The sequence below is a fragment of the Cyclopterus lumpus genome, chromosome 23, assembly GCF_009769545.1.
Source record: "Cyclopterus lumpus isolate fCycLum1 chromosome 23, fCycLum1.pri, whole genome shotgun sequence".
In the NCBI taxonomy this organism is placed as follows: Eukaryota; Metazoa; Chordata; class Actinopteri; order Perciformes; family Cyclopteridae; genus Cyclopterus; species Cyclopterus lumpus.
In genome coordinates this window covers 7,800,190-7,813,856 of record NC_046988.1, presented here as the reverse complement: position 1 = coordinate 7,813,856, position 13,667 = coordinate 7,800,190, and the positions used below count along the sequence as shown (strand labels likewise).

The following is a 13,667-nucleotide window of genomic DNA, read 5'->3' as shown; positions in this document are numbered from 1 at the left end:
GGCAGATCAAACCATAGGCCGGAGTCCCTTCCTCGGCCTCACCTAACCTCTCATTCATAAGAATCACTGTGTGCAAGTTTCAAATTTTTGGCATCTGTTAAATAATTTTTTTTTATACATAGGAGCTGTATATGTTGAACAAGTGCTTTTAAGATGAATACCCAAAAGGCCCAACAAGCTGCATTCTGTCCTTAATAAATATGTCTGGCCATTAACAGAATACAAAGTCTCTGCAACCTTGAAGCAGCATAAAATAATTATTTTTGACACCAAGATGTTTCGTGATTGGATGTAGCGGCTTGGTCAAAATAGCTAAAATGTCCACTTAATTTACAACATAAACCTTTTGTCTAAATATGTAAAGATCTTATACTGCCTATTAATGAAATGTTTGAAAAAGGCACTGTAGTCAAAACAATGTTGGTATAAGCCTGCTACTGAAGTAACTCCCTGTGCAAAACATCGTGTCAACAGAGAGGGAGTAAATGTCTTAACAGAATGAAGTCTTTATTCGAATAAAAGCATTTAGAATTAATTTGAAAGAGCACCAGATTCACAGTGATGTGTTGCATGGTTTGGTTTACAAATGAGAGCTGAAAGCAAATGGCATAGCAATTAAACATTTCTGTGGACTATGTTGTAACATAACTAAAGAAAATACAAGTGCTCAGACGTAGGCAAATCCAGCATTGAAACTTTCCTCCATTCACTAATTAAGAACAGTGTTTCTGCAAGTTTGAGCTAATTTACCACAAACAGCATACTACTCGTGACCATTTTCAAGGCATCCATACTTGAACTGATACTAAAAAAATTGTTTTCCTTCCTTCAAGGCAGACACTGGTTTCCATTAATATAGTATGAAAACAACTTAGAAAGACAATTAAGATTAGTAATCCCTCAAAGTGAATATCATGGCTGCTTTAATTTATGCCAAATGTATGCAATACAACATAACTTCAACAATAAAAACACAGAAATCAGTGTGATTGACTATGCAATGATGTAAAGCAACTCAAGCTTCTGAAAGTTGATTTTCATACCATAAGGAGATAAGTGAAATAAAAAGGCTGCCTGGAAGGTCGCAAAATCATTAGACAAAGAAAACTAAAAGGTTGGCGGAAACAAAAATGATGAATTAGATTTTAATTAAATTGTCTATAATGTGCAAAAACACTGGTATGATCATTTAGCAAAACTACTGCCTGCCATGTTTTAGACTAAAGATCACCCGATTATAAGATCTATAAAAAAAAAGATGAAAAATGTAAATGTAAATGTCCACAAATATGCAAGACAAAAAGTGTGCAAACAGCAATATCAGATGATGACAAAAACTGAGGGGAAAAAATGTAGTCATTCAAATAAATACACATGCATTCTTCCTTTGCCCATATTTCTTAAAAAGTAGAAGAGAAGGCAGATTTGTTTTTTTTACACGGGAGAGACGGTCCTTGAAAAAAATGGCCTGGCAAAATAAAGTATTTCCAGCTGTCACAGTTTGGAGGATAAGAAGTGGGAAATCTTGTTTAGCATGACACAAAGGCGTCATGTAAGAGAGGGAGTTGGGTAAAATCCATAAAACATTCCACATTGAATTAATTTATCTTCACTGAAAAAGAAAAAAAAAAAAAAAAAAGCAACAAAAAAGGCATCCCATTGTTTTTGGTTTTAAGGCGGGGCTACGTAAGGGAGGGGAGAGGAGAGGGCGTTTTCCAGAGAATGTTGCTATGAATTGAATTCTCAACTCCTCCCAGTCCACTCTGTCCCATCCATTCATTTGTCCGTCCTCACTGTGCGCCCTATTTCAAGCGTTCAATGAGTTCCTGTGTGAGGCCCAGGTTGAGCAGCTGCATTGTGGGGAGTGAAGTCAGGTGGGGAAAGGCCTTGAGGAGCTTCTCCCAGCAGAGCTCCAGCAGGCTGGGCCCAGCCAGCCAGATCTTAAACAGAGAGCCAGTTCTCTTGTTCTCATGAATGTTCACCACGCCCCCATGGATATACATACAGCCAGCCTTAGGACAGAGAGAAGGATAGAGAGAAAGACATAAATATTATATTCAGTGAGGAGTTTAGTACCTGAGGTTCTGAGCTCAATGCCCAGCTGACAAGTGATTAGAGGCGGTAGTGTTGTACTAACTGGGGTGACAGCAGCACAGTGGAAGTAGGCCGGCTCCGGCACCACTGCTGGTAGTTTACTCCACTGGAAAGTCTGCAGGTTGATCTTCCACAGATCAGCCAATATCAATTCCCCGTTGTAGCCTCCACAGATAAATACATCTACATCAGAAAAAAAATGTCAGATAGTTTTTCACGTAGTCGTGCATGTGGTAACTGGCAGGAAGTTACTTTCAAATATATGAGGATGTGATATTGGATATCAGGAGCACCAGTTTATCTTTGAAGCAGAATTACAGAAGTTATATATATATTTATTTATTTTTTAATCTGGTGATATTGGTTGCACAGCATTATTGAAAAGTTCTCACCATTTCGTATTTGTACACAGCTATGGCATCTCCTAGGAGCAGGATACCCTGCCAAAAGCACACACATTTTAGAATGCTGTGAAGGAAAATAAAAACAGGCCTTATTAAAAGCGAGGTGCAGAAACACAGACCTATTTTATCATGAGGTTTAGTTGTAATCTCCTCCCAGGAATTGGTCTCCAGATTATAAGCATGTATCTGTTAAAAAATACACAATATTTACTGTTAGTCTAGCAGTGATTCAGATTGATTTTGCTTGTGTACACAATTAAACTGGAGCATAAACTGCAAAGAGCATGTTGAATTTGAAATTCTGCACTGGCAATCAGTTAAATGTCTTTGGTTAGTATACCCTTAGTGGTGTAGTACCTTGTCCAGAGGGTAGGATGTCCAGGACGTTCCTCCTCCCAGAATGTAGATCCTCTGTCCGTCATGTGCTATTTCATGCCTGTACCTGTGAGAGACAGACACACACACACACACACACACACACACACACACACACACACACACACACACACACACACACACACACACACACACACACACACACACACACACACACACACACACACACACACACACACACACACACACACACACACACACACACACACACACACACACACACACACACACACACACACACACACACACACACACACACACACACACACACACACACACACACACACACACACACACACACACACACACACACACACACACACACACACACACACACACACACACACACACACACACACACACACACACACACACACACACACACACACACACACACACACACACACACTTTACTGAGCTGAAAAGATGCTGAGTCTGGTTTGATCCTGGAGCACATTCAGGCGACATGAAGGCGTACCGCTCCTCAGGCAGGTCGTCCGGAGGATTGTTGGGTTTGAGGTGAATCCACTCCCTGGTGTTCAGGTCCAGCCTGTGCAGGTCTGTGCTGTAGATGTAACCCGTCGTCCCTCCAAACACGTACAGGAAGCCATTTATGATAACCATTGCCTGGGGAAGGAAAGATATAAAGTATCAGAGTTTTGTATATCCTCTAGATCAAATTCAATCTAGAGGAACCCGTAATTTAATTTGACCCAGTGAGCAATCAAATGAGTGATTTATGAGGTTACCTGTCCATAGATTCTGTTGGGCTTCTTCCCCCGACAGTTGAGCAGTGACCATCGCTTGTACTTTACGTTACAAACATGTACGTCGTTGCCATTATTCTCACCAAAGGGAATCCCGGTGCCACCGAACACTAGGAGGTTGTTGCCGTGCAAAACCGCTGAGGAAATAAAGCAACACCAAACTCAATATACACACACACACACAGTAATATAAAACTGGATTTTTATTTTGTTTATAAAATACTAATGGTAAGTATTGAAATGTTCAAAACTATGAAATAATGTTTCACCCGACATAGACGCCAGCTCTGTGGGCATATAGCCCTCTGTTCGAATCTGCTGCCAGCAGCCGGTGGCAAAGTGGTACCTCCACAGTTCCCTGAACAGCGGATAGTCTTCATTCTCTGAGCCTCCTGACTCATCGTAGTCAGGGTTGTACCCTCCAAACACATACAGGTTAGTGTTGTCCGCAACACAGCGGTGTCCACTGCGGGCAGGGGGAGTACGATGACCTGAAGAGGGAGGAAGAAAGGATGTCATCGCATGGGGAGATGCGGGGCATGCTAACAGAGTTACCAGTCGAGAGTCATTGTGAAAGCATGATGATGCATTTATCGGCCTTCCTTGTCACAGAATGCGGAGGGCCCTCCCAGCGTGCCCTGACACAGGTAGTTACAGGGCCAGCACTTGAACATGGCTCACCAGGCACTGCCTTGATGACAGATCTATAAATGTGTGCAGTGTGTTCACACCCAGTTGAATCTCAACTTAATACATCTTCTTGGAAACAAGCCATACAAACCTAAACGATACTCAAGCGATAGGCGTGTCCTCCTCGTTATACTGTATATACGACATTCAACTGAAATGGCCCTCTGACACTAAAGCTGCCAGACAAGTCTATTCATATCATACAGTGCTATATTTAAAATACTGACATCAAAACATCATCTGCCAGGCCCACACTTTTACTTTATAGGGAAGGCTTTGCAAATAGAGAATAAAACATAACTACAATAATAGGATATTTGGCCTGAGGGATAAGCGTTTTTTTTTTATAAGCAGGCACACAATGACAGAATGCACAGCACATTAATTCAAATCTAATAATGTATCTTTGTTTAATGTACTAAGATTAGAACTGAGACCTACCTAAAACTCAGCAGTGATGTTTCAGCCAACCAATGCATTTGTATTAACGACGTTTGAAATGGACTGGGAACAGAGACAGAGCAGAGGAATGTAGAGCTGTAGAGCTGTGACTGAACATCCACACCGATACAAATCTGATGCCAGTAACCCAACACAAGGTGGCAGGTTTTATGTCATTTTCTCACACAGAGTCAAATATTTCAGAATCGTAGCAGACCATGATTTACTGGCACATGTTTGTCCGGGTACTTCAATCATTATGTTACATGTAATTGGCAGATCCTTAAGTGCAGAAGACCAAATAGTGCATTCAAACTCATGGAGGAACAAGAGCTACATTTGTTCAAACTTGAAGCATAACTCTTCCATATAAACTGCTAAGTGTGTTCAGAAAGCTACACATGACCATGTGTTGTCACATTCACTTATCACATGCAAGACAAGCCCAAACCTGAGGACTGAATGAGCGCCACATATGGAGGGAAGTCTGTCACGACTAGTTATTTCTACTGAGCTATTAAATAAAATAAAACATCTCAAAGCAAGAGTTTGGGTACTTTGGTCTCTTTCAGCATTTGTTAGAAATAATAGTGGATCTAACTTAATTCATTTGAAACCAATTTGAGCAAATTAAAGTGTATGCTTATTATTAAAAAGCTAAATAAATAATAAGTCATTGAGGCCATCAAATATATTTTGTAGCTGCATGGCAATATCGGTCAGAGGAACCTGAGTTGGACTGTGTGATACACATTGATTGGCCCAAAGGTGTGACTGACCTTGCCAACTGAAATCTATATATGTGGTACATAAAACAAAACAAAAACACACAAAGAAAACAGAACATGCCCAGGATCTGTACCAACGATGTACAGGCAAATGGGAAATGTTATGGCTCATGATGGATCATCACAATCATGTTACATCATGTCCTTTGAGGACTAGCGAGCTAGCTATATGATCTGGAGATGATTATTGTCAATACTTGGTCCCCAGCCCTGAATCTCCTGGAAACACTGCAGGTCCATACAACCCAATCAATGATTAGGCCACATCGATAGAAGTTAACTGTGGAGCTGAAAGACAGGTTTTTAGTAAAAAGGTGACCGACTCCGATTACCATTCTCGTTGAATGTGTAACAGGTAATATATATGGTGTCTCTAAAGCTCTACAAAGACAAACTGGCATCATGGCTAGGTTAGGTGTCGCTAGCTTAGCAGCGTTACGGGACACGTTTAAAACCCCTGCACGCGCAGAGGAGGGCGTCGTGTGTGTCTGTGTCTGTGTGCGTGTGTGCGTGTGTGCGTGTGGAGCAGATGGTCTCGGTCACACGGTGTTTGTTTGACAGGCAGAATACAGCAGCGTTAAGTGAAACAACTCGTCGTTAGCATGCTGTTGACCAACCTGCTAGCGTCTCGTGCGGCGGCCTGTGTGTCAGTTTCTCGAATCTATTCAGCTGGTCTGGACTGCGCGCGCCTTCCGGATCCGACATCGTTTCACCGTTACAATCCAGCCCCGGAGAACGTCACATCGAATAAAAACAACATCTGCTAAAGTGCTGATAAAACATCATCAATCGTTTCACAGATCTCAGTCAGTATGAAACCATTCACAAATGTTAGCCCCCCCCCGGGCCGAGACACTCGACCAATCAGAGGGCTTGTTAGTCGGAAGTTGCGTCATTAGAGATGGGCGGGGACTGCGCGTGTCGGCATCCAAAATAACAACTTTTGTTGTTGTTGTTTGTTCTCTGTCCAAGTTCATGGTCCAGTGACCTGCAGGGGTCGGATAGAATTCATGTGCTTAAATAGAAAGTCAAAGTTTCACTCTATGAATTATGAACATTAGCATCGTCACAATTTCACCTTTTTAAATTCAATTTGTTCAAAATATATTGTAAAGAGTGGCATCATATCAGTGAGGTTTAAATGGTAGGTAGCCTATGCAATTATGTTCTGTTCTGAGAAGAGCCTGCTTTTTAATTGTATTGAGGTAGTTTGCCTAAAAACACAATAGTCATAATCTTGTAACATTAACAACGGTATTTGTTCAGTAATCTTAAAAGGTAAACTTATCTTCATGTCATCAAAACCACACAATTCCCATAAATAGATGCATATTAACAACTTTATCAAATAATATCAAAGCATTTAAATCATCTAAAATATGCATTGCTTCAACGTGGCTTTGACCAAATTTATAAAACATCACCCTACCCCTGAGAAGATAATTCTATTTAGATATCTATCAAACAAAACATTTAATTTGGGGACTTTGACTTCAGTGTCAGATTTAATTTGTGGTGTGTTCACTCTGGTTGTTGCATTCAACGTGACTAAATATAAGTCATCAAAAGTAGTCACACTGTGTTTACTCTGTGGTATGTAGCAGCCTACAGCTCAAGGGATAAGTGACAGATTAATTCATTAATTATTATTTCCTATACAAGACACCTGATGGCACTTAGAAGATAGAATTATGGCACAAAATGGCAACTCCTTAATGCACTCTACTTTCCTCACAGTAGGGAGGTGTTTATTAAATACAAATTGAAACCAAGTTTCAGTTAGAAACATGAACTTAAGATTGTGTTGGATAATCAAATTATTGCCTGCCAAAGATCTGACACAAGTTTAAGTTAACATTGTAATGTGTAATTTCAAGGTTTTATTTGTGAAGACAGGCTGTGACGTACAACTGAGTGATATCAAATTGAGCAGATTTTGTCCAGAAGATGAGCCTGCTTCTGGGTGTTGGTGAGGGCCACTGTACCAGTAGGTCCATGCCCAATAGGTGCATGTGCTTCTGTTAACATCACATCCAGTCCACTTATCCCTGATCTCAGCTTGTTAGAGATGTTCCTAAGAGGGGAAGACCTTTTGGTGACCTTGCTGACCTCATCGGTCTCATCATCCCAGCTGAGAGACTTCTCTCTTTTTGTAGTCTTCCTTATCAGGAAGATTGGTGTTAGAGAATGTGGTTGAGGTGAACGCAGACAATGGATTTACTGCCATTGTTAACCGCTTCCATTTGAGAGTGAAGTGAGGAGGAGAATTAGTAGACTGATCAATGATCAATACGCTGATAATGAGGATGTGCTGACAACCCTTCTGATAGACTTTGAATGCAGGACTTTTACTAGCGAGGGAGTGTTTTTAGATCTACTGCTTTTTTACATATCAGGTTCGATAAATACTTCATCTGTCGTAACAGTATTATAAGAGTGCTTTAAATTAATTAAATATGTAAAAATGTATGAAACTAAATGAACTAAAAAAATCTCTTCCTTCTTTATATGAAGTAACTCATTCTATCAAATGAAAAAACAAATATTAAAAACTTGATAAATTGAGCTGCTTTATTTTTAAAGCATTTTCATACCGCATGTGATATAAAAAAAATTATAAATTAAATTCTGACAGGTAACACCTAACAAATGTTTTGCCACTTAAGTTTTTTCATTATGTTCATTTAAATATATTAACATTAAACACAAATACAAAAATAAGACTTGTCAGACAATAATAAAGTACAGAAAAACAAAACAAAACAACAGAAAAACCCATAAAAATAAAACAGCAGACAAACAAACCAACATTTGCATACTCACATACCCTGCATTTATTCCTGCATTTTAGCTGGCACATGAGAGCAATAAGCAAAAGATGAGGCGCCATCCAGTTTAATTTTAATTTGATATCTTCATTTGGCTGCGGGTCCGGGTCTTCGCAGGGGTAGGGGTCCTTACAAAGCGGAACGTTTGGTTCCGGGTTGTATTTTCCGGGGGGACCACAGAGCCGATCATGGCGACTCTCAGCGGCAGTCGTGGGGATCGTCTCGGCAACACTAATCAACAAAAGTCTTCGTTTGCATCTCCAGAGAAAGTCCGTGAACTTCTTAATGCGGGAGTGTCGTCAACAGATATCGGATCCAACAGGTGCAACATTTTTTTTTTTAAACAATCGCGCGCCATTTATTAGAATTAAAGGGGCCGGAGAGCAAGTTGACATTAGCTAATTTGGTTAGCCACTTAGCCTGGAAGCTGTGCGGCTTTAGCCGCGGTCTCTCGGCGTCATTTGAAGAGTGACAAGTCTCCACAGATTCAGGAGCTTGTGTGCCGGGGACGCGAGTTTGCCCACCTTTTGTTATTCTCGCTTGCATTTAGTGTACATACCAGAATAATGTGCTGTGGCAGCCATTGTGCTATTGCTCCCGTGCACTGATATAAGGGGGTGGGGACCGAAAGTTTTACTGGAACACGATGCTCTCTTTAGTTTGCTCTTCACTTCTGAATTATTGTCCACTTGCTGCCCAGCCGTCTAGGCTGAATTAGATGCATTTGGGGTTTTGACTTCATACTGTGGGTTAAAATGGCAAACAAGGAGCATAAAAAAAAGTGGAGCATTTTTTTAAAAATTCAGGTGGAGCTGTTGCATAACTGTGTGTCACTGAGCTTTCACTGTCTGGCTGTGCAGGGTTATGAGGACATTAGGAATCTTACAATATACAGGTCACGTAGATTTAATCAATTGCAAGTTTTTGTTTATTCAAATATGAAGCATGCATGTGGAAACTGAAGATCTGTTTTCCCCTCTTGTGTGCATTTCAGTGGACAAGGAAATGGGAACGTTCTGGAAGTAAAAAGTAACACTCAAGCAACTTGCGAGGCAACGAACAAAGACGCCTTTTTCTCACGAGTGGAATCTTACTCAATATCCTTTTACCTTTTGGATCCAGTCTGGGAATATATATATATATATATATATATATGTATATATATATGTATATATATATATATATTTATATATTTATATGAATGAAGACAGTATTTGTTAATCTAAGGTTGTGATATTCCACATGATCCATTATGAAAATGTGTAGCTATGATCTATTATTTAGAGTACTAATGAATGTGACAATGCTTGTTTTGTGTCTTGAGTAACATTTTCCTTAGCATACCACTGTTTGAAATGGGCAGGAAAACCCTGCACACTGTCCCCCCTGATGTGTGCCAGATATGGCTGGATCAACATTGGCTGTGATATGCTCAAGTGCTCCAGCTGCCAGGTTTTCCTTTGTGCAGCACTACAACCAACTTTAGACTTTAAAAAATGTGAGCCAAACTTAAATCTGCAGAAAAAGACATGGACTCACAGACTTTATTTTGGCAAGTCGTGCTGATGATCCAAGTCTGCCAAAAATGAAAGGTCAAGCCGCTTTTCTTCCTTTTCTAATAGATGCGTCCCGCATTGAAGAGATATCGAGGCAGCTTCAGACGCAGCATGAGAAGTTTTGCCCCTGGCCTGACTTTCCATGCCCAGGTAGGAGCAATCATTTCGTATTGCATGTTTGTACAAACACATTATGACATGTCATTTAAGACAAATTTGCCTCCGAGTTATCCACGTGATGTTTATGTGGATGTAATTTCAGAGCGGTTCTGGCTGGTTCCAGCCTGTGAACCATCAGCACTGCTCACTGCCTTCTTAGAGCGCTTCCAAAGCACCTGTCTCCTTGCAAAGCAGCTGCCTGCCATGAAGCCGGAGCAGCTGAAGTCTATGGTGAGGCTGGAGAAGAGTCTTCAGACATTATGGATACGGACAAAAATGCACTCTAAAGCATTATGGACATATTTTCTTCCAGAAATTGCTTTAGTCAGGAGATTATGGAAGGGAGTCATATTATTTGTCGAAAAACGTCATGTATTCAACATGAAAACATACAATTTTTAGTTGTTCACATGTATATTAATGTCCACTGTTTCTTTGCAGTCTTTGAATGAGGATGTTATCAGTGTTGTACTACAGCTGATCGAGGACGAACAAAAAAGAAAAGGAGTTTCTTCATATTCCGAATCTCTGGCTGTCCAGGTGGCTGCATGCATTGTTTCTCTCTGTGGCTGGGCTGCAAGGTGAGATGGAACGCCCCCCTTTGCTGTGCTAGACACTACAACACACTTTACAATAACGCAATGCATTTTCCAGTACACACATTGATATTTTCATAAAGTAAGCACATACAGCAGCACATGTACAATATAAAATGTATCTTCAATGGTGCACAAGCTAAGGAAATGCAATGAAAGGACATTCAGTAAACTGAGAGAAACGCGGTGCAAACCTTTTTGGCACTTAACTCCAATGAAGATGTCTGAGCAATGAATTTCTCTTTCTTAGCCCAACTCTGCACGCAATGAACCTGCCCATCCTCACCTGCTCGTACTGTATGCGAAAGGTGGGCTTGTGGAACTTCCACCAGATGGAGGGAATGGGAGCCGATGGAGACGTCTCATTAAACACGGAGGGCCTGCCTACTCAAGCAACAGGTCCTGCCCCGACAGCCACACATGAGGGCCAGAAGGACCAGCCTGCTTCTGCCTCATCCACCCCTACTACAACTCCATGTCGCATGAAGCTGAGGAGCCAGGACTCCACCCGCTCTGACCAGGCAAGCTATAAGCTAGGCTAATATGTATATATTCATATTCAGCAGAATAATTTTACTTTATGTATAACAATGGCAAGGGGAATGTACCGGGCTGCTTTTCTTTTTTTTTACGATGCTGGGGCGTGTGTTACAGGGTGATGGAACTTCCTCCCCTGTGTCTTTGCGTGCCCAGAGCAGAGACTCACCAAGTCCCAGTGAAGAGCTGCAAAGTCCTTCGCCCCGGGGCAAAAGGTCTGCAACTCGCGGTAAAGGGCAGGGGGAAAATGCTGGATCTGATGGCGCTGCCAGCCCGCTTCACCCTCCTAAACGCCTGTGCCTCTCATTTGGCGGCCCTGTAAGAACTAACATTACTGCTGATTTCACACACAGTTGTTGGCAGTGTAGGGTTTACTATACAGTGCTACCTGGTCATTAAGATCAGTTTAAAGAGTAATATCAATATTTGAGATAGGGCTGCACAATTCATCACTTTTTAAAATTCCGTCTTGCATGACAGATTTTGCCCTATTTGCAAGAAAATCCGTTACATGGAAGTCAGTGCTCTTAGTGTCTTTTGTAAGTAGCATCAGAAAATGACAATGTGAATTGTACACAGGTCGAAGAGGCATACATTATTCTAGGGTGGAGATTACCATCAAAAGCACCTAGTTTGCAAGCAGTGTTTTGTCAGTCCTAGCACCGGTTAACACGATACATTTACTAAAACACAAGCTCTTAAAGGCACAATGAGATCACACATACTATATCTTATCTAAACATTGTTTACCTAAGAATATTGAGAGAAACATGACGATGTTTGTACTTTATCCAGTATTTTATACACTACCCAATTCAAGACACGGTAGTATAACCAATATTTATAATTTGAAAAAGGGTTATGCATTAGTTATTGTAAATCTTTTTCTTTTTTTTTACATACTACGACCTACTTTTTCAGGATGGGCTTGTGCACAAGAATCCATTTGACCCCCTCGCTCAGCACAGAGACTGGTGTCCCTGGATCTCTGTGGGGAAGGAGAATGTGGATCCAGGGGCCATCCCCTGTTTAGATGAAGTCTCAGCGCTTCATCAGCAGGGCTGGAAGGCTGCTCTCGACCTCCTCATGCCCATGAAGAAGAACTCCGATACAGCTGGAGCTAGTCCCGGACAGGCGAGTCAAGAATTTGTATTCTCTACAAAAGATGACATCCTCTGGAATATGATGCATAGTAATACATGCTTAGACTTTTTTTCTTATCACACTGTAGCTATGTAGCTTTAATTTAAACAATATCTCACATTTCTCTACTCTCTCTTTCCTCCCAGGGCCCTCGTGACAAGTCCAAAAGGGTGTTTGCTATATTCCGTCAGTGGCAGGTATCGTCCGCTCCATCTCAGTAGACTGTTTCCATCCAAACGGTATCACAACACTGAATTGATGAACTGCCTCTTTTTTTTTTGTGGCGCAGAGTCGGGAGTACCAATGACAGGAATGTCATATAACAATTTATGCCATCCGTGACAGTTGTGTTTACAGTCAAAGTGTCTCTGGAGGAAAAGAAAGTTGATTGTCTTTCAGCAAAAGAATGAGCATCTTCTCTGTGAACAGTGAACTATGTGAAAGATGCCCGTGTGGCTTTTAAAACTTTTTGAATTGCAGGTATTGGGGCCTGTTTCGTCCTTGTATCATGTGTATGGATCGGAATTCATCGAGTAATGGTTAATATCTCAACATATAAATTGGCCACAAAAAAGGCATTTACTAATCTTAACCTCACATGAAGTCTGCGACATCCTGATAGTCTGAATTTCTGTAGAACACAAGAGTCAAGAGATCCCTTATCGTGAGAAAGGGCCCAATGGCTCCACACTGGAAAGGCAATGTTTACCTTCAATTCACGTTGTCAATTGAGGGAGTGGTCAATGTTTAACCTCAGATGACCATACGAAACTGAGGAATAATTTTTGTGTACCATTGTGCGTGAAAGGTAACGTGGATATGAGTTCTCTTTTGAAAAGAACAATCTCTTTTCAAGTAGTGAAATGTTTATTTTCTTTTACAATACATCTTTATTGTTCACAAAGGTCAATCCTGTTTACTGCAGGCAAGTAGTACCATGTGCCATACATTTCAAATCTGTTTTAAAATTAGACTACGGACTCTGTACTTTTAATTTTCCCTTTTGTGTGCGTCTCTTAATGCAATCCTTTCTATCTTGCATGTGCTTTTATCTTCATGGAGTTTCCTAAAAGAGTTTAATAAAATGCTCTTCTAAAAGTTTGTTTCACTTGGATTTTTTTTTAACAATGTCTAACCATTAAGGCTTACTTTTATATCTTGATTAACATCAAAATAACGTAAGTGGCGTCAAATGTCACTGTACAATTACATGTATGATACAGGACCAACTATGTTCTCAATAAAACTACAACCATTGACATTTATGG

At 40.7% G+C, this 13,667-nt stretch overlaps 2 protein-coding genes across 2 annotated transcripts; one reads left to right on the top strand and one right to left on the bottom strand.

Moving 5' to 3' along the window:
• Window positions 1-490: 490 nt before the first annotated feature.
• klhdc10 (kelch domain containing 10) lies at window positions 491-6,444 on the bottom strand. The gene is made up of 9 exons (XM_034526160.1): window positions 6,198-6,444; window positions 3,931-4,152; window positions 3,644-3,798; window positions 3,373-3,521; window positions 2,856-2,940; window positions 2,618-2,684; window positions 2,487-2,534; window positions 2,138-2,277; window positions 491-2,012 (listed from the first exon to the last, which is right to left on the bottom strand). The coding sequence occupies exons 1-9, from the start codon at window positions 6,283-6,285 to the stop codon at window positions 1,803-1,805; spliced, it is 1,164 nt and encodes a 387-aa protein (XP_034382051.1). The 5' UTR covers window positions 6,286-6,444; the 3' UTR covers window positions 491-1,802.
• A 2,145-nt stretch (window positions 6,445-8,589) lies between these two features.
• Window positions 8,590-13,500, top strand: zc3hc1 (zinc finger, C3HC-type containing 1). The gene is made up of 10 exons (XM_034526159.1): window positions 8,590-8,730; window positions 9,403-9,505; window positions 9,756-9,906; window positions 10,031-10,114; window positions 10,227-10,354; window positions 10,565-10,704; window positions 10,970-11,240; window positions 11,374-11,574; window positions 12,178-12,390; window positions 12,546-13,500. The coding sequence occupies exons 1-10, from the start codon at window positions 8,597-8,599 to the stop codon at window positions 12,618-12,620; spliced, it is 1,500 nt and encodes a 499-aa protein (XP_034382050.1). The 5' UTR covers window positions 8,590-8,596; the 3' UTR covers window positions 12,621-13,500.
• The last annotated feature ends 167 nt before the right edge of the window (window positions 13,501-13,667 follow it).